This window comes from Mirounga angustirostris, unplaced genomic scaffold (genome assembly GCF_029215605.1).
Source record: "Mirounga angustirostris isolate CCGP_5_RB_7025 unplaced genomic scaffold, mMirAng1.0.hap1 SCAF_9, whole genome shotgun sequence".
NCBI classification, from domain to species: domain Eukaryota; kingdom Metazoa; phylum Chordata; class Mammalia; order Carnivora; family Phocidae; genus Mirounga; species Mirounga angustirostris.
In genome coordinates, this window is record NW_026991717.1 from 36410893 (window position 1) to 36431142 (window position 20250).

A 20250-nucleotide genomic window follows, 5' to 3' on the forward strand; every position below is an offset into this window, starting at 1 on the left:
ATGGGTGGCGTCCAGCATGTCACACGTGTAACCCTCGTTACACTGGACGCTTCAGGTCGGGCGGAGGTCCCCTTCCTGGCTCCGGCCCACTGACACCCATGCCCTGCTCAGAGGTGCTCCTTCCTGTCTGTAAACCGAGGAGAAGCTCGTCCTCCAGTGCTCTCTTTCGAGCCATACGACTCCACGATCACCCTGGGCCCTGGTCATGAGCCTTTCCTGGTGGAAAAGCCGAAGGACGGGGCATCTGTCCCCGCAAGTGCCTCTCCAGGCTGCTTTGGGGGAGGCCGTGCTGGGTGCGCTTGGGGTTGGAGCTCCGGGGCCGGCAGACGGGGTGTGACGCAGACAGCGGAAATCATGCTGTGTACCAAGCAAGTGAATTTCTGCCTTTTTGCCTCCCCACACCCTCCTGCCTGTCCTCGCCTTCCCCCTGCAGTCCAAGGAATCCTCGTCTGTCTTGAGTTGTGACATTTCGGCGGATGACAAATATATTGTAACAGGCTCTGGTGACAAGAAGGCCACGGTTTATGAGGTCATCTACTAAACAAGGACTCTAACTGGGCTGTCAGACTCTGGGAGAAAAAGACTCGGCGGTGACAGGGCGACCCCGCGAGGGGCCCCGAGGCTGGCGGAGGCTGGCGGTGGGCAGCCGAGCAGTCCAGGGCTGCGCTCCGGCAGGCCGAGAGGGCGCGCCCGCCACGGTCTGGACCCCTGGGCATGGACTCCTGTGTCTCGCGGACTCTGATGGATGTCTCTCCTCCTCCCTGTCCACAACCCTGGCAGATGCTACAAGTAGATTTCTTTGGAGGCTTGGGGCTCCAGCCCCCCCGACAGACGCCCTCGTGAATCTCCATCTTTCCTTCCCCTCTCTTTTGCTCTGTCCCCCTGCCCTGGGTCGGGGACACTGGAGTGGACCAGGTGTTTGTGCTGGGGGAGGGGGGATCTCATTTTCCCGACTGTGCAGCGCACAACATTTGTGAAAAATGTAAATAACAGACTCCTCTATCTCGGACTGGTCAGTGGGGGAGGAGGCCCCTTCCCACCGAAAACGCTAGCCGTGTACTTCGCCTGCTGTATTTGTAACCCACTCGTGGTGGTGGCTTTTTTTTTTTTTTTTTTAAAGGGACATCCCCATCTGGGAAGGGGAGGCAGGGAGGGGGAGCCAAATGGAGAGGGAGTGGAGGGGCAGAGGAAGGGAGCTGCAGCTGGTGACCAGCCTGACCAGGAGGGGGGGGGGGGTCCCTGGGACGAACGCACCTCCCTGTGGACTTGGGAGCAGCCCAAGGCCTGTCGGGACCCTTGCAGGCTGCACGGGCAGCCGGGCAAGGCTTGCATGGTGGCCAGCCAGGCTGACGAAGGTCGGATTCTCTGTGGCCGCCTGCGCTCTCCTCCCTCTCTCTCAGGGGTCCGACTCTTGCTCTCCCTTTCCTTCTCGCCTCGCTCGCTCGCTCTCTCTCTTTGGTGCGCACTTGGTTATGGTGATGGGAGGTGGAGGCGCGAAGGAACTCCCATCTCTGGCCCTTCTTGATCTTCGGACACAACCTTCAAAGGACAAAAAGTTAGAGGAAAGCATAGCAACTCAGCTCAGGGAGCTACCAGAGAAAAATAGCAACTGATGTGGGTGCTTTTTTTTTTTTTTTTTTAATAAAAAGAATTAGAATTGATGTCCTTTATAAAAATGCCTTCTCCCCCTTTCCTGCCTCTGACCCCATCCTCTCTCCCTAGAGGGGAAAAGTGTAATCAACCTGCAAGGGTTGTGAGTCCGAAGGGACAGTCTCCCCCCCCGCCCACCCCGGGCAGCGCAACAGGGCTGAGGGGACCAGGGGTCGGGTGGGGACACCGGTCTTGGCACTGTGGTGACTTCTTGTGGCTTTCAGTCTCTTTGGAGCCCAAACAGGTTACAGGTAGAAAAATGGTCTCCTGCAGGTACCACTCTTTGGTACCAAAATGTTCTGAGGTATTAGGACTTGGGTTTATTGTTATTTTTTTTTTCTTTTTCTTCTTCTTGGTCTTTTTTTTTTTCTTCTTTTAAGGAAAAGCTAAAGGCCGACGTGAGTCCTGGTGGTGGGCTCTCCATGGATGTAGCATATGGAAGATAATTTTGATAACTGCATTTTTATGGATTATTTTATAATGTGTGATTCCGTCTGGTGAGAAGGGAGGAAGGGGCCCCAGTGGAAACTGCTGGTCTTCAGTGATCTTGCTCCAGGCTAGCAGCTCCCCTGACATGACCCAGAGGCCGTGGAGAGGCCACGGAGACTGGCTGGGCGCCCTGTACCTTTCTGAGGTCGGGGAGGGGCCGTCTGGAGAATTCCTCTCTTTCTCTGGGTCTTGGATGTGCATCTGCCGTGTCTTGTTAAAGGCTCTAGCCACAAGGGAGGGTGAGGGTAGAAGAAAGTTGATTCCTGAAGAAAAAAAGAAAATGAAAAGTCATTGTAATGAGCTGTTTTTATATTTTTAAAAGTTGCTATTTAAAGGTTGGTTTGACTGTTGTGTTTTATTGCCTCTACATCCCCCCCCGTTTGTCAGACCTCCCCGAAAAGAGAGGGGGACCACTGTCACCCTCATGCCCTGGATTCTGGGTGATTTCCCTGTCATCCCTAAACAGAAGCTCTTGGCATTTCAAAGCACTTCCCGTGCTGCCCCCAACCCCTAAAAGTCTGATCTCGCAGGATGGTGAGGGGGAGCGTTCTCCCTGCCTTCCCCAGGCTGCCTTCCCGTCTCCACACTGGGGAGTGGTGGGTGGGAGCCAGGATTTCCTCTGGATGCGCATGCAGGATAAAGTTCCCCGAGGGGAGGACCGAGGATTTACACCAGATTCTTACTAGACAGTCGCCCGTGCAAGACGTTTTGGCAAAAAATGAAATGCGAAGAACTTCAAGTGTAAAATGTCTATGAACATCTGGACTCTGAAAGCCTTCACCATCTTACGTCTCAAGTTAGATGTCACACGGGGGACCTCAGTCTTCGGTTCACAAAGCTGTGGGTAAAGGCGTTTGGAGGGGGGATTTTGCAGAAGGGGTAGGATAGGACGTGCTGGCCAGTACCCTCGGAGGCAGGGCTGGGCTAGGGTGCTTCCTAGGCTCTGGGATTTCCTGCACCCAGTAGAGGCCTCTCCTAAAGCTGGGGACTGACATGGTTTCCAACTCCGTATTTGGTCCAAGTCCTTCTAAATCCACTAAATCCACTGTCGTTTTACACAAAAAAGGGAATAACGACGTTTTTAAAAAGGAGAATAAAGCAGTCTGTTAGCCTAGAAAGGACAGCTGGACTGCATGCACAGAGGGATTGTCCAGCTGGAGAGGGATGTCCGCTCAGGCTTCTAGAGAAGCTTCCAGCAGGTAGAGCAGGTAGGAGGAGGAATGCCGATCTGGGGCCGCTGTGTGGCCAATAGCTTGTATTGGTTGCATGGACTTCAGTAGAACATCACACTCCTCTGTCCACGCTGATGCACTGAAGCAGAGGGATAGAGGGCCAGCTGATGGGCTCTGGCCAGAAGATTGTGCATGTGCCCAGGACCCGCCTGGGGATTGCCTACCGGTGCTAAGACAGGAGTTGGGCTTGTAAGCCTCAGGGAGAGGACAAGCAGCATGTCTATCAGAGAAGGCTCACCTACAGTCTTGCCCTGGCAGAGGTGGTTACGACCATTTCTGAGGGGGGAAACCACCTCTGGAAGGCTGTTGTACCCAGATGTCCTGGGCACAGGCAAGGATGTAGAGCCGACCGAGATCTGGTCCTAACCCCGGAGGCTCCCAGTCGAGGGTGGGGAGGCCATAGAGCCCCAAATTTGGCTCTGTCCGCGCTGCTGGCGACACATCCCAGGCCCCAGCTGCAAGCGCCTTGCCTCCCGCCTGTTGTCACCACCATTGTCCCTTACGCGGCTCGCCAAGCCTCTCCACGCAGATGGTCCCATTGCGTGCTCCCTCCTCCGCCTCTCACCCACCACTCTGCTCTGCTTCCCAGCCAGCTTGTTAGAAACTTCGAATCTCAGTCCTGCTGCCGCTGAACCTGCATTTTAACAGCCCCTCGCTGACCCCTCGGCACCTGTACGTTGGTGAGGGGCTCTTCTAGTCCAAGGCGAGGGGCCCACTCACAGCAAATGGGAAGGGAGGCCTTGATACTATTTTCGAAGTCACCCCTAACCTTACCCTGCAGAAACGCAGGCCCAGTCAGTCCTGGCGTTGGCCACATGTCACCATACCTGTCCGTCTGTCCAGCTAGACCAGCTTCCCTGGAGGGCAGCTCCCAGGACTTCAGTGGCCCCGGGGTGGTCCTGGCTTGAGATTATTCTATTTCTCTGGGAGCAGGGCATCTGGATGCTGGTAACTGAAGCCAAGAAGTGGGCTGACTTCTGGAGTTCTGTCAACTCTGCCATTGCTCAAAGCAAGGAGATCCGTTTTTAAAAATGGGGAGGGTATGGTTGCGAGAAGGCAGCTTTCATGCTTTTAGTCCACATCAGATTATGTGCAAGTGTCCAGGTCATCCCAAGCCACAGTTGACCAGGCCGCAGGCCTCCTGGCCTCTCTCTGTCCCCTTTCCCCACCCGTAAGCTGCTCAACCCCAACATGGGCAGTGACTCTCCTAGTTTTAGCATCTATGAGAAGGTACAGAGCTACAGATCCCTGGATACTGCAGCTGGACAGATCCTTAGCAAGAATGCTAAATGGTATAACCTGGCCATCAAGTATTTCATCATGATGGAGTGTACTTTTTTTTTCCAAGAATGCAGTGCTTGAAAATGAACATTATTTTTAATGTAAAGTATAGCAAACAAACATTAATATTTTAAAAATTTGCATGGTTATGCATCATTTTCTTTTTCTTATGATAACAATATAAAATGCACTCTATTCTAGTACCTGTGCAACGTTTTTAAACATTACCCTAAAATTGGACCTTTTGTGTTTGAAGAGGTCTCTCTACTGAGCTCTTAATTTTATGAATGGGACAATTAGGCCCAGAAAGGGCAGGAGACTCACCATGAGTCACCCAAATCACATCTCCCTCTCCCCTAAATCCCTAGCATACTTTCAGGGAGGGCAGGACTGATATTTGGAAGATTAGAATCCAGAGGATGAGGGCTCCTGCCCCTTCAACAGTACGGGTGAAAAAATTCTTCATGGAAAGAGGCAGCCAAGAAAAGCCATGGAAACCAGCCTCCTCCCTTGAGAACCTAGAACTCACCCATCCATCCATCCATCCATCCATCCATCCATCCATCCCCCACTCGCTCATCTTTCTATCCATCCATCCACCCATCTGTCAAACTATCCTTGTATCCACCCATCCATCCAACCAACATTTATGTAGTGAGAATTAATATGACAGGCATGGTTCTAGGTGCTGGAATGCAAAAATCAGTAAGACAATGCTTACCCATATAGAACTTTCTCAGCCAGAGGTGGGAAAGAGCTGATCCCAGGGCAGAGGAGGAGATCAGTGATCTCAAAGTGAAGAGCGCAAGCAGGAAAGTGAAAGATAAGAAGCCCCCTCCCCAACTCCATCCTTGCCCAGCTCAGGCCTTGCTCGTGTCCATTAGGTCACCATTAGTCGGGGCCCAGAAAACTCCACGGTGCGCTCACCCTGACCCCAACTCAGCTCTCTTCCAGGCAGATCAGACAGGGCAGGGTTGATGGCTCAGAAGCGGGCTCTCGGGACCTCCTGGACTGTGGAGGCTGGATGAAAGTCAGATGGGGCTGGAGCCTTTGTCTCTCCTTGATATTATAGCTGCCTGATGCAACCGTGTGCTGATAATAGGTTACATGGTTTGAAAAAAGCAGGTCTGGAATTTTCAGTGCTGGCAAATGAAACAGCAAGCTAATAAGGATTCCCTTTAACTATGTGGACACTGAGACATCGTGGATAAAATTAAACTAAAACAAATTTACTAGCTTACCTAGAAAGAAAAAGAAAGAAGAAAGGAAGGGAGGGAGGACGGAAGGGAGGAAGGAAGGAAGGTTGGAAAAATGGAAGGAAGGAAGGGAGGGAGGGGAATCCTTTAATGTCATAAATTTAAAAACTTTAAAGGCAGAGTAGGGAGGTCCCAAGCTCAGAACAAAAGCCCAAAACTACATAGAGCAAAAATTGACAAAATTACAAGGAGGAACAGGAGTCTTTGACATCCCACTAACAGAAACTGGTAGATCAAGCCAAGAGTAATTTATAAGGACATAGAAGATTTGAATAGCATAATTTGCAAGCTTGAGCCCATCAAACCCTATAACCAACTATTGAAGAGCACAGATTCTTTTCTTTTTTAAGATTTGATTTATTTGACAGAGAGAGACACAGCGAGAGAGGGAACACAAGCAGGGGGCGTGGGAGAGGGAGAAGCGGGCTTCCCGCGGAGCAGGGAGCCTGATGCGGGGCTCGATCCCAGGACCCTGGGATCATGACCTGGACCCAAGGCAGACGCTTAATGACTGAGCCACCCAGGTGCCCCAAGCACAGATTATTTTCCAGCATACCCGGAAGACTTAGTTTTACCAATCAAAGGAGCAGAGGAGGCATTTTACAAAATTCAATCCCCAGTCATGACTCTTCCTAAAGTACCAAACTAGGAATAAAAGAAAATGGCTTTAATCTGACAATGGATAGCTAAACCAGACCAGTGGCTCAATCATAGATAGTAGTTAAGTTTTAGGAGCGTTGGTTTAAAGTCAGCAAGAAAACAAGAATAATCATTATTACCACTTCTATTCAACATAGTTCTGGGGGCTCTAGCCAATGTAATAAGACAAAATAAAGGGTGCCTGGGTGGCTCAGTTGGTTAAGCGACTGCCTTCGGCTCAGGTCATGATCCCGGAGTCCCGGGATCGAGTCCCGCATCGGGCTCCCTGCTCGGCGAGGAGCCTGCTTCTCCCTCTGACCCTCCCCCCTCTCATGTGCTCTCTGTCTCTCTCATTCTCTCTGTCTCAAATAAATAAATAAAATCTTTAAAAAAAAAAAGACAAAATAAAAGAATAAACAAGGTACAATGAGTGAAATGAAAAAAAAAGTTGTAATTATTTGTTGCAGATAATATGACTGTATACATAGAAAATATATAAGCAATTAAAACAAATAAGAGAGTTTAGTCAAGTTGCTGGATCCAAGATCAACATTCATTAATCAATAGCTTTCCTATTCATAAGCAATAACCAATTAGAAGAATGTAATATAAAGAAAAAAATGCATTTACAGTAGCAAGAAAACTTATCCATGAACTGATCTTAGCAAAGCTATACAAGACCTTTATGAAGAAAAATATAAAATTTTATTGAAGGAAATATTTTTGAAAAGACCTACATGGATCCTACATTATACCATATTCATTGATGAGAAAATCCAATTTTATTTCAAATGCTGTCTTTTCCAGAAACCTGTAATGGAATGTTAAACAAAATCCAACTAGGATGTTTTCTATATAATTTCATACGCTGACACTAAAATTTATCTGAACAGTAAAGGACCAAAAAATAGCAAGTATAATTTCGAAGAGGAATAAGAAAGGAGGACTAGCCCTCCAGAAATCAAGACTTACTGTAAAGCTAAGTTTGACTTAGAAGCAGTCAAACAGACCAGTGGAACAGAATTAAGTCCATAAATAGACTGCTGTATAAATAAGAATCCAACTATGTATGACCAATGTGGCATTATGTGTCAGTGGAGAAAAGCATCAGCAGATAATTCTAGGACAATAGGCCACCTTTATGGAGGGAAGATGGATCTCTACCTCACACACTACACAAAAATAAACTCTAGTGGGATTAAAGTCTTTAAACCTGTAGGATAAAATATTGGAGAACAGCCTTAGTGGTGTGAGGAGGGAAAGGATTATTGAACAGGACACAGGAAGCGAAAGCTATAATGAAGAAAAGGAAAGGTCAACTTGATTGCATTAAAATTTAAAATTTTAAACACCTGCATAGCAAGAGATGAAAAACTTACAAGACATGAAAAAATATACATGCAGGATGCTTACCTGACAAAGAAGTGGTATCTGGAATACGTAATAAATTCTCCCAAGTCAGTACATGAGAGCAAACAACCCAGAAAACTGGATAGAGGACAGAAACAAGCAACTCTCAGGAGAGGGAAAATGAATGGCCAGTAAACATGTGGAAAATGCCCCATTTCGCTAGTTATCAGGGAGATGCAAATTTAAAGAAACAAAAACAAAAAACAAAGTGAAACAGGACAATTCATTCCCATCGGATTGACAAGTCTTTGATGAGTTTAGTAATACAAAGCTTCCACCAGGATGGGGAATGAGGAGCATTGTCAAACACTGCTTGTGGGAGCAGACTGGCGTCAACCACTTTGCAGAGCATTTGGCAATAGTTGGCAAAGTGGAAGCAACACAACCCTATGACCTGGTAATTCAGCTTCCAGGTACATACCCAAGAGAAGCTCTGAAACACAAGAGCAGGGGCGCCTGTGTGGCTCAGTCAGTTGAGTGGCTGCCTTCTGCTCAGGTCATGATCCCAGGGTCCTGGGATCGAGCCCCGCATTGGGCTCCCTGCTTGGCGGGGAGCCTGCTTCTCCCTCTCCCTCTGTCTGCCGCTCTGCCTACTTGCGCTCTCTCTCTATCTCTCTGTCAAATAAATAAATAAAATCTTAAAAAAAACAAAAACAAAAACAAAAAAACACAAGTACAAAGAGATGTACATGGAGGTTTTCATTGCCCCATTATTTGAAGTGGCAGAAATAACTAGAAATATCCTGTCCATTATTGGGGGAATGCATGAGGAAAAATAATCTATGCATTTTCCTACAATGAAATTATATGTGGGCATTAAAATACATGAGCTAGATCTTTATGTATCAACTTGGATAAATCTCAAAAACACAATGTTGTGTGAACAGAGCAAGTTACAAAAGGAAATATATGATACAATACTGCTGTGTCAAATATAAATATAAAACAATTCTAAATTTGAGTATATATATCAAAATATAAAAACATGAGTGGAAAGAACACACCATGCCACCAGGACAATGGTTATCTGTGGGGAGGGAAGGAAGGAAGGAAGGAAGGGAGGGAGGGAGGGAGGGAGGGAGGGAGGGAAGGAAGGAAGGAAGGAAGGAAGGAAGGAAGGAGGGAGGGAGGGAGGGAAGGAAGGAAGGAAGGAAGGAAGGAAGGAAGGAAGGAAGGAAGGAAGGAAGGAAGGAAGGAGGGAGGGAGGGAGGGAGGGAGGGAAGGAAGGAAGGAAGGAGGGAAGGAAGGAATGGAGGGAGGGAGGGGGGGAGGGAGGGAAGGAAGGAAGGAGGGAGGGAGGGAGGGAGGGAAGGAAGGAAGGAAGGAGGGAAGGAAGGAAGGAAAGAAGGAAGGAAGGAGGGAAGGAAGGAAAGAAGGAAGGAAGGAGGGAAGGAAGAAGGGAAGGAAGGAAGGAAGGAAGGAAGGAAGGAAGGAAGGAAGGAAGGAAGGAAGGAAGGAATGGAGGGAGGGAGGAAGGGAAATGAGGGTCAGGTGGGAGTCCAGCTATACCTATTAATTTTATTACCTTTAAAAAAATCTGAAGAAAATGTTAAATTGTTCACATTTTTAAAATCTGTGTAGTGACTTTCAGTAGTGTCATATTATTTTCTGATCTTTTCTACGTGTTTGGAATATTTCATAATTAAAGATCAAGTGAGGAAAGCCAGACTACTCAGGACCTGATAAGAAACCACCTTTCGTTGGGCGAGGGGTGGGGAGGGGCCTGGGTTGGGGGTGCACAAGCCCAGTGGTGGAGGAGCAAAGCCCTCAGGTCACCATGTCATCTTAGCCCGTATCACTGGGCCTCTCCAGAACTTGGTCTTCTCATCTATGGACTGATGCTTGAAGGCTGGATAAGCAATCCTTGGCTCCTCTCCAGGCTGGATGTTTGTGATTCTAATGATCTTGTAGGGGTACAAGGGCAACTATCTCACGCAGAGACAACATGAATTAAATTAGTTTAGCTTTTCGTTGTGAGACATGCCAAACAGATACAAAGTAGAGAGAACAGTATAGCGAATCTCTCTGTGCCCATTAATCAAGCTTCAACAGTTACCAACTCAGGGCTAATCTTGTTTTATCTTACCCCACCCATTTCTACTGGCCACCACCACCAGTGGGCTATTATGCAGCAAATCCCAGATATCTCAACATTTAATTAGTAAATATTTAAATATCTCCACCAGGTAAGATCTATTTTAAAAATATAACCAATACTACGATCCCACCTAAAAAATGAACAATAATTTCCAGTGTCATCAAATACCCAATCTGTACTCAACTTTCCTCAATTGCCTCATAATTTTTTTTTAAAGATTTTATTTATTTGACAGAGAGAGACACAGAGAGAGAGGGAACACAAGCAGGAGGAGTGGGAGAGGGAGAAGCAGGCTTCCCGCTGAGCAGGGAGGGAGTCAGACAGGGGGCTCAATCCCAGGACCCTGGGATCATGACCTGAACCGAAGGCAGACACTTAACGACTGAGCCACCCAGGCGCCCTGTCTCATAATTTTTTAAAAAATTGTTTGTTAGGATCCAAATAGGGTCCATACAAAGCAACTATAATTGATATGTCTTTTAGGTTCCTCTTTCACATCTTATGCTCTCTCTCTCTCTCTCTCTCTCTCTCTCACACACACACACACACCCTTATTCATTAAGAAACAAAATTATTTGTCCTTAGAGCTTCTCACAGTCTGAATTTGGCTGATTGCTAAATTGTTAGATCTCAGCTTGATTAACTCAAGGCTTGATTTTTTGGGGGGGTCTGTCAAGAATACTTCATTGATCCATGAGGAAGCACACACTATCTAGATGTTTCTCCTTTTATATATTAGCTGTCACTGATGATTATCATTTAGATTCATGAGTTCATTAGGGGCTACAAAATGGTGACATTTTAATTCTGTCACTCCTCCATCTATTTGCTTGAATGCTTCTGTAAAGAGAAACTGCCCCTCATCAACCATATGATTATCTTGAAGTATAGTTTAAATGCAGGATAAATACTTGATTCATTTCCTTTACTTGCCAGTTTTTAAAGTAGTAAGTTAGTATTCTCAACAGCTGACCAATAAGGGTTTTCTTTTTTAAAAATAACATTATGAACTTGTGGATTTAAACATATTTTATATGCTTCAGTCAAGTGGAGTTATCCTTATTGTTTCTCAAATCATCCTCTTCAAGATACCTCCTGAGTTTTTTTGATATGATTTTGGTAGTCTTTGATAACTTCATTGCTTTCTGATATAAGATAATGTTCCTAACTCATCTTGTACATTTTCTGTCCTAGATCTGGAGTCAGCCATGTCTCCAAGGAGCCCTTGTTCCTTTTAGTGGGAAGTGGTATTTAGAGACCATAATCTGGGGGCTAAGGGTGCTTGGTGCTAATGGATTGGTCATTGTTTTTAGATCCCTTTAGTAGCAGAGCTAAGTTGTGTGTGTGTGTGTGTGTTTACATTTGTTAAAGATAAAACACATCATGAAATCTATTGATACTTCTAATTCAAATTCAGGGTTGCATGTTTTTACTTCACCTCATTGATCTTCTATCTGAATTTTCTTACAAAGTGGATTAAATTCTGAGTGGTTTACATCTAAGTGACAATGATGTTCAAAACCTTCTCTTGTTACCCATTTGCTATTTGCCTCATTCTCCAACCTGACAGTGAACTTCCTGAGGGCAGAGATCAAGTTTGATTCATTCTGTATTCCTGGCTCCTAACAGAGTAACTGTCACATGCTAGGTACTTAATAAATAGCTACTGAATACCTAAAAGAATGATGCTTTCAAGGAAAACAAGGAATCTGAAAACTAGCTCTGAAATTTAAGCCAAGACTATTCACCCATCCATGAATTCAATAGAAACAGACAGAGCATACCCAGTGTTGGAGGCTAGGGACAAGGGTTATAGAGATAAATGGTCCATGCCCTCAAGCAATGCACCCAAGTGGGGAAAACAAACTCAAATGATCGTAACAATGATAAAACCATGTTATTAATAAATAGTGGCCTGGAGAGCATATTGTGAGGGTTGTGAGAAGGGAGGATAGGGCAACTTTTACAAAGGTCAGAAAGGGAGGTATCCATGAAGGCTTCCAGAAATCAGGTTTGTCCTGGCTGTTTAAGGATGCGTAGGGGTTGTAGGCTGAGAGAAGGAAGGGCATTTTATTTTTTTTATTTTTTTATTTTTTTAAAGATTTTATTTATTTATTTGACAGAGAGAGACACAGCGAGAGAAGGAACACAAGCAGGGGGAGTGGGAGAGGGAGAAGCAGGCTTCCTGCAGAGCAGGGAGCCCGATGTGGGACTCGATCCCAGGACCCCGGGATCATGACCTGAGCCGAAGGCAGACGCTTAACGACTGAGCCACCCAGGTGCCCAGGAAAGGCATTTTAGATGCACTAGTCCCTGAGTTGCCTGCCTCTCTGTAGTGCTGAGCTGGTTTGTTCCTGGATGGCTGAAGATTTTGCAAATCTTTGTGCTGGGGCCGCAGTCTACTCCTTGGAGAACCCCCAAGTGTCTCCCCTGAGGGATGTGCAGGAGGGCAGGCACCGAGTGTGAGAGGGGAAAGGAGGAGGCTGGGAGCTGGTGGGCCCGAGTCACTCTTCAGAACACAGAGAGGCTGCCCCTCAAGGCAGAGCTCGAAACAGACGTCAACTGTTGTGCATGCACTCCGGAGATCAGCTTGTTTGTCAACGAAAGTAATTTGCATTCAGGCTTGTTTGGGGACACACTCCCTAGTCCCTGGGAAACCCCAAGCACCCATGTTACCCAAGATTCTACCAGTTAACTCACCATCGCATTTTTATCAGGGGGAGGCTTCCTCCCCTGCCCCTGCTGGCCCAGTTCGAGGAGTCACAGCTGTCAGGTCGGAGTCCTGCCCCCCAACATGAGCAGGTCTTCCCTTGCAAGGGCAGCCCCTGGACTCAAGGATCAAAGAAAGTCAGTTATTTGTAAATTATTGTCTAGGGAGATTTGCCCCGGTTTACGAAACCCACCAGCCTGTTGAGTGACTTTGTACTTTCTCTTTAAATAAATTCACTTTGGGGGCGCCTGGTGGCTCAGTCAGTTAAGCGTCTGCCTTTGGCTCAGGACATGGTCCCAGGGTCGTGGGATCGAGTCCTGCATCGGGCTCCCTGCTCAGCGGGGAGCCTGCTTCTCCCTCTGCCTGCCACTCTGCCTACTTGTGCTCTCTATCTCTGTCAAATAAATAAATAAAATCTTTAAAAATAAATAAATAAATTCACTTTTTAAGCCTAAATATAAGTATTTTCAAAGGAAACTTTATATCATCATCCTAAATGGATATCGCCCACCTTTAAAAACATCTCCATGCTATTAAATACAATGAGAACAAAGTGGGCTAGCTATGCCTCAAGTCCTTCTTACTCCCTCTTTGTTACCAAAAGGGAGGTGAGGCAGTATTTGAGAGGTGTGAGGACCCCTCAGCTCCCGGATCTCATCAGAATGTTTGACGGAGAAGAGGAAAAGAAATAACTTCCCTGGGCGCCTGGGTGGCTCAGTCGTTAAGCGTCTGCCTTCGGCTCAGGTCATGATCCTAGGGTCCTGGGATCGAGCCCCATATCGGGCTCCCTGCTCTGCGGGAAGCCTGCTTCTCCCTCTCCCACTCCCCCTGCTTGTGTTCCTGCTCTCGCTATCTCTCTCTCTGTCAAATAAATAAGTAAAAATCTTTAAAAAAAAGAAAAGAAAAGAAATAACTTCCCTGCTGTGAGTCAATGATTGTTAATGCCTCCTTAGCTCACGTAAAATATCCTCCCCCATACCCCACTTTGGGAACCCTGAGCTAGTCTAATACCCCCAATGCAGATGGGGAAACTGAGGCCCAGCCAGCACAAGTGACTTGTAATGGAAGTCCCTCGGAGGAGGGACCATTGTCGGCCTTGCCCCCCCACCCTCCCGTGTCCTTAGCTCTGTTCGCTGAATGAACAAATGAATAACCTCACACAGCCCCGAGTCCGGATTGAAACTAAAACCAGGTTGTGGACTTTGAGCATCTTTTGCATATGGCAGACTCCCCCACCCGGCCCCGGCTTCCGACCCCTCTCCTCAGCTTCCTCTTTCGGTTCTTCACAGGGGAATTCCAGGGACTGTGCTTCTAGGGCAGGGGGGTGTGGCCGGGCCTGAACCACGCTCTTGGACTGTCCCCCCCAGTGATCTGGGGTGGGTCGCAGCCCACGCTCTAGGTGGCCTGGCAGGTGATGTGCAGGTGAGGGAAGGTAGCAGCCCCATCCCTGCTCTCTCTGGTCTCCGCGGTCAGCATCTCCAAGGTCGACACTGGGCCATCAATCCTGCCACATCTGACCCTCCTGGGAGCCAGGGCTGCGGAGTGGATAGTGGGCTTGTCAGGCCTGGACACGGGGGCCGAGGGGACCCCAGGGGATATGAGAAAGGCCTTGCTGGGGGTGTATCTGGAGCTTGTGTCCCTTCTCCTTCCCTCCCTTGCTGCCCACTCTGAGGACACTGATCTCTGGCCCCACTGTGGGCTTGGCTCTGTGCTCTCCTGAGCCAGTCCTCGCGAGGCAGTCATTTTATCAGCTCGTGCTCGGGCCATGCACCCACCACCCACATCCAGCACCTATCCAGTCAGTCCCCAGAATTCAGAGAGGAACTGGACCCATGCCTTGCCCCCAAGTTGCTGTCAGGGTTGTTGGTAGGGAATAGACCCGTCCCAGATGACCCCACTATTCCATGGTCAGTGCTCTAAAGGCAATGGCATGGGGCTGTGGGGGCCCAGCGGAAGGGTGCCCGCCTGGCCTTGAGGTCGGGATGGCTTTCTGGGGGAGGGGATGTTTCAGCTGGGCTCTGAAGGACAAGTGGGATGAGGGGGCTAGAGGAGGAGGGGCAGCACACCTGTGGGCTAGCAGGTGCAAAGGCCCTGGGGTGCATGTGACAGAGGCTCAAGGGAAAGCCCCTGAGGGGCCAAGAAGTGTCCTGGGGAAGCCAAGGAGCTGCTGGCAATTTGGCAAAGGGCACTTACGGTGGGATCTGAGCAATGGGAAATGAGCTCCAGTTGCAGCACTGGGCAGCGCTTGGGGGAGGGAGAGTCAGGCAGGGAGCAGTGCGGATGCTACCATGGTGACTGCAGCCTCAGAGATGGGCATCCCCAGAAAAATGTATTGGGTGAGAGAGTAAGGAATAACCAGGGGAAGAGAGACCTAAGCCTCTCTTCACCTCCCACATCCCTCATTCCCCTCACCCCACCACCAGTCCACAGGGGCTCCGAAGGGAGATGCTTCCAGATCAGGGATCAACAAACGTGCTGGGCCAATGCACAGGTGTTCTGTTTCCTCTGGCTGACAAAGCTGGGGGCCTGGTGTTCTGGGATGCCTGGTGTCGTTGCTGCCTGTTGAAAGGTGGCTCTGTCCTCTGACCCCTCTGCCTCATGGTAGCACAGACCACAGTCATGGACTTCTGCCTCCCCCTTCCCTCCTGTCCCTCTTGGTCACCTCACCCAGAGCTCACCATGGGTCTGCTACCTGCTGATCCTGCCCCCCTCACTCCCGCCAGGCCCTGCCCTGTGCCGGTGTCCCCTGCATTGCCTCCATGCGCCCTCCTGTCACCATCCTTGCCTCCTTCTGGGACCTCCCGCGTCTCAGTCCTCAGCCTGGCTCCTCCCATCTGCCTGAAGTCCCCAGTGACCCCCAACTTCCCAGCCTCCCTCTGTGCATCGTCCCTAGGAGAGCTAGGGCAGGCCTGAGTTTGGGTTCTGTTCCAGGCTTACCTGCGGGATCCCCCCGCTCTGTGCCTCAGTTTCTCATCTGGAACACAGGGGCAAAACCCAGACAGCCCCAGAACAGTCAGCACCATCGCCGCCCCCTACCCCTTCCAGATTGGGGGGGGTGTCCCCTCTGGGCCGCCGCGTGGCCGGGTCGCGCGGGTCGCGCTCCGCCGGGGCGGGGCGGGGGGGGGGACGGGGGGCAGCGTGGCGGCGGCTCAGTGGCGCGGTGGCCGTTCGCGCGTGGCCCTCGGCCCTGGGCGGCCCCGCGCTGAGCAGATGGCCGGGGAGGCGAGCGGCCGCGTCAGCTGCTGTTATCTCTCGCTGATGACACGGAGTGTAAATTTTGTTGGCAACACTCCCTCCTGCCTCTGCATGCCACCAGCTTTAATCACTGTAATTGAGTTATAATGAATGATTGTGTGCTCGCATTGTGCGCGCCGGCGTGAGCCGAGTGAGCGAGCGCCGGCCGCCCCGCCGGGGTGGGGGGTCCGCGCGGCCGCCGGGGAGGGGGTTGTCCCCCCCCCGCCGCGCCCCCGGGGCTGGGGTAGGGGGGCGGCTCCCCGGCTCCCCGGCTCCCGTCTGCCCCACACCGCTCCGGGCGGCCCGTTTGCTTTGCACTTTATTACCATTTTCAAAGGACAACGAATTCGGGAACGTCGTGGAATATTTGGAAAACGCAGATAAGCAGAAAGAAAAGGCAAAGAACAGGGCTTGAGGCGCTGAAATCCTGCCCCTCGGTGATAAGCACCCCCCCCCTTCCATTCTGGAGAATATTCTTTCAGACTTTCACAGGGCAAATGGTTACAGCGGCTGCCCACCCCCACTCCCCAGCCATCGCTGTGCGTGGAAGTCCGTGCTGAGTGCATGTAGAAGCCTCAGCTCACACAGGCATCTCCATGCCTAGCGCCCAATCACCCCACTGTGCAGAGGAGGCAGCTGAGGCTCAGGGAGCTTGCAGGACCTCTCAAGCTCAAGCAGCTAGTAAGTGGGTCCCCCTGTTTCAAACCCAGTGGCGTCTGTTGGCCCTCTGTTCAGGATACAAATAAAAATAGATTTTAAACACCCCTCTGTCTACACTTTCCCCAGCCCCCTCCTGCCCAACAGAAAAGCAGAACTGGCTCCAGAACTTGAATTTTCTTTCTCATTTCAACATGATAGTGCTCATCCAGGGAAAGCGAGTGCTGGGACCAGGCCTCTTCCGGGAGCACAGCCACCAAGCCCCTGTGGGGGTGCCTTGGGACCAGAGACCCTGCCCGAGTCACATGGCCCAGCAGGCTGCTGCCCATTCTGAGATGGAGGCCTTAGGGAAGTCGCTGCCCCCCAGGGGCACGAGGGGAGAATGGAGGCAGCCCCCGGGAATGTTCTGGTGGCCTCGGGGTCCCTCCCAGCGAGGCAGGCCCGGGTCTCTCCTGGCTCTCAGTGGAGCTGATGCAGGTAAACCTCCCTGATCAAGGGCAGAGGGAGGTGCTGGTGTGACTGACGAGAGTCACCCCCTCCCCAGAGACACCGAGGTCAGGATGGGGTGCAGTCACGGCTCTCGGGGCTGGGGGGAGGGCCGCAGGGCTAGCTCCGTCCCTGACTTTCTGCATAACTTGGGCAAGTCTCACTTTGCTACATTTCCCCTCTGAGGCCCTGGTCTTGCCTCCAAGATGACCAACATGGGGGTCACCTGATCGCTCCTTGCACTCTTCCAGGGGGCGTCATTCATTTTTATTGCATGATAATATTATTGTAAATAAATAGTCCTTGTATTTATAGATTTATAACTAAATAATACTTATAATACATACATAATTATTATTTTTAGAGATTTTATTTATTTGAGAGAGAGAGAGAACACATGATCAGGGAGAGGGGCAGAGGCAGAGGGAGAAGCAGACTCCCTGCTGAGCTGGGAGCCTGATGCGGGACTCGATCCCAGCACTCTGGGATCATGACCTGAGCCAAAAGCAGCTGCTTAACCTACTGAGCCACCCAGGCGCCCCATAAATAATCATTATTATTATAGCTAACATCTCTTGAGACTTAGTATATGCTAAGCACTATGTGTCTATGCCATCTCTTTTCTTCTGTGACGGAATATCGTACTTTTTTACACCAACGTCTTAAAATCCGTTCACAAATAGAAGCTTTAGTGCCTTAAAGCCAAGCTCTATGGGAGGAGTTGGCCCGGTCCTCAGCCTTGGACCCCCCTTCCCCTCTCCAGATCCAGATGGAGCGAGGTTTGTGAGTCCTCTTGTCGGAGGCAGGCCGCAGAGCAAGTCACCGTGATTGTTCTTGGAGGATTTCGTGGTAAGGTATTTCAAGTGCCCTTTAGAGAGCCGCTTCTCTCAGAAAACAATGATTACTTTCGTGAAGTGTTCTTGGTAAAGAGCATTCCCCAGGTTTCAGGGTTTCCAGTGCCTTTAACCTTCTCTTTTGATGATGGTTCTGGTTTCTAGGATCCAAAGTCCCATCTGCTGGTGGCGGTGAGCCAGGAGGACCCCAAGTGCCAGTCTCTGTGTTTCTGGATGCTCTGCGGGCACAAGGGATGCCAGCACAGACTGCTTACCAGTTCTTTCACCCTGTCATTGGATCCTCCCATGGCTCCAGACCCGGCTCCATTTCACAAAAGACGACTAGGAAGCACAGAGAGGTTAAGTAACTTGCCCAGGGCCACACAGCTAGGTGTCCTGTGATAGGCATCAGGGGAAGAGCAAGACACACACAGCTCTTGTCCTCCAGAAACAGTCCCAGGGCCAGATCCTTGACCTACTTTAGGGCTCCCACTGATAGCTGAGCATCACCCCTGCAAGCACACCCACCCACCCACACGTGAAAGCGTGTGTGCGTCCACCACGCTGTCCCCTGCAGGTTGGGGGCTTCCCTCTTTATGCCCATGGCCCAGTGCTGGACTTGTCCATCTGAACCTCACAGCTGGCCTCTGAGCTGAAGGGATGGGCTTCTTCTTCCTCTCATTAGGAAGGTCATGTGGTCCCCAGAGATTCAGACACTGCCCCACTTTGGGCAGCAGAGGAGAGCAGTTCTGAGCACGGAGGGACGTGATAGCCAGACTGCCCGGGTTCAAATGGCAGTTCTCCCAGTGATCACCTGGGAGACCTTGGGTAACATGCTTGGCCTCTCTGTGCTTCAGCTTCCTCATCCATAGAACAGAGATAAACAATCACTCACCCCATAGGGTCCTCGGGAGGATTAAATGAATTAATACACGGAAAGCATTTAGCGGAACGTCGGTACCTATTAAATGCTCAGTAAATGATGACAAAGAGGAGCAAACATGGAGGAGGTTGCTTATCTGAGTCCTGGTCTCCAAGCAGCCTCCGAGCAGCCTTGCAGGGCCTAAAAGGACCTTCTGGCTATGAGTAAAGAGCCCCGAGTCCTTCAGAGACTGGAGGAAGAGAGAGAGAGAAAGAGAGAGAGCCTCCCTCTGTCATGGTTCCTTCCACCATGACACAGTCCCATTCACAAAAAGTTAAAAATAGAACTACCCTATGATCCAGCAATTGCACTACTAGGTATTTACCCAAATATTACAAAAATATTATTTCAAAGAGATACATGTATCCTGATATTTATAGCAGCACTATCTATAATAACCAGATTATAGCCTCCAGCCCCCAGAACCTAGATGGCCCGTTTTCAGAGCAGGACAGAACAGTGACTTTCTCAGAGGCAAGGACTGTGTCTCCATCTTGTGTCCCCGGTGCCCAGCGCAGGACACAGGCTGGATGGGAAGTGAGGACCGCCGAGTCCTCATCCGGGACTCCGCCCTGGCTGGGGATGTGACATTTCAGCCTGACTTCTCTGAGCAGCCCTGCCAGGGCGGTGGTTTCTGCTCTCCCTACGGACGAGGACCAGAGAGGGGCTGATTAGCCCTGCTCCGTCTTCCCCGGACCCTGGCTGCACCCGTCCACAGCCAGTGCTTCCAGGAACGGAAGGGAGAAGGCACCAGCTGAGCTCGGGTGGGCCCCGGCGGAGGCAGGAGGAGGCCCCGGAGCAGGTGGAGGCCCTCAGGGGGCAGGAGCCCCCTTCTGAAGCAAAGGCCTGCTCTGTGGGCCCAGTCCCAGGTCCCCACGTGTGACTGTCCCCACACCCTGACTCACCAGAGGGTCTTTTTGTCTTATTGGAGAGAAGTCAATTTCAGGTCCTTAGAATTCCTTGATGATCAGTTCTTCCATCGGCCATTTCCTTCATGTTTGCTTGTAATTTATTCTTTTACCTGTAGATATGCATCCTTAGGATCTGAGAATGAGGGGAGTTAGCAACATCAATTCTAAAAATCATTTGGCTTTTTAAAAAGTAATTCATGAATGCAGAGGGGGAGACTGACCGAAGCTGAAATTGGGGTGTGAGGGGGAGATGAGGCTGCTGGGGGGACAGGAAGAGGCCTGCGGGGGTCCTGTCAGGCTGGCCTGGATTCCTGGGATCCCTTCCAGGTGCCACTCAGAGAGCACAACGGGTTTGCTCTTCTGCTGCGGCTTCTAACCTGGAAAGAGCCAGATGCACACGCCCGGGCAGAAATCCGGGGTGAGAAATTGGACACCAGTGGGC

The 20250-nt window shown here is 50.0% G+C and overlaps 1 protein-coding gene and 1 long non-coding RNA gene across 14 annotated transcripts in view; one reads left to right on the forward strand and one right to left on the reverse strand.

Annotated features, from left to right (window-relative positions):
- Positions 1–2477, forward strand: part of TLE3 (TLE family member 3, transcriptional corepressor) — a 47407-nt gene extending 44930 nt beyond the window's left edge. For all 12 annotated transcript variants that reach the window (XM_045899774.3, XM_045899776.3, XM_045899775.3 and 9 more), the window contains one exon: positions 434–2477. In XM_045899774.3, coding sequence (XP_045755730.1) covers positions 434–541 — 108 coding nt within the window. In that variant the 3' untranslated portion in view covers positions 542–2477. The remainder of the gene's footprint in view (positions 1–433) is intronic.
- LOC135361551 (uncharacterized) lies at positions 1955–16007 on the reverse strand. 2 transcript variants are annotated; one of them, XR_010404966.1, is made up of 3 exons: positions 15703–16007; positions 12756–12880; positions 1955–2402 (listed from the first exon to the last, which is right to left on the reverse strand). It is a non-coding gene; the product is annotated as an uncharacterized LOC135361551 (long non-coding RNA). The 2 variants fall into 2 exon arrangements; XR_010404967.1 differs by having other exon boundaries at positions 12756–12885.
- Positions 16008–20250: the final 4243 nt, after the last annotated feature.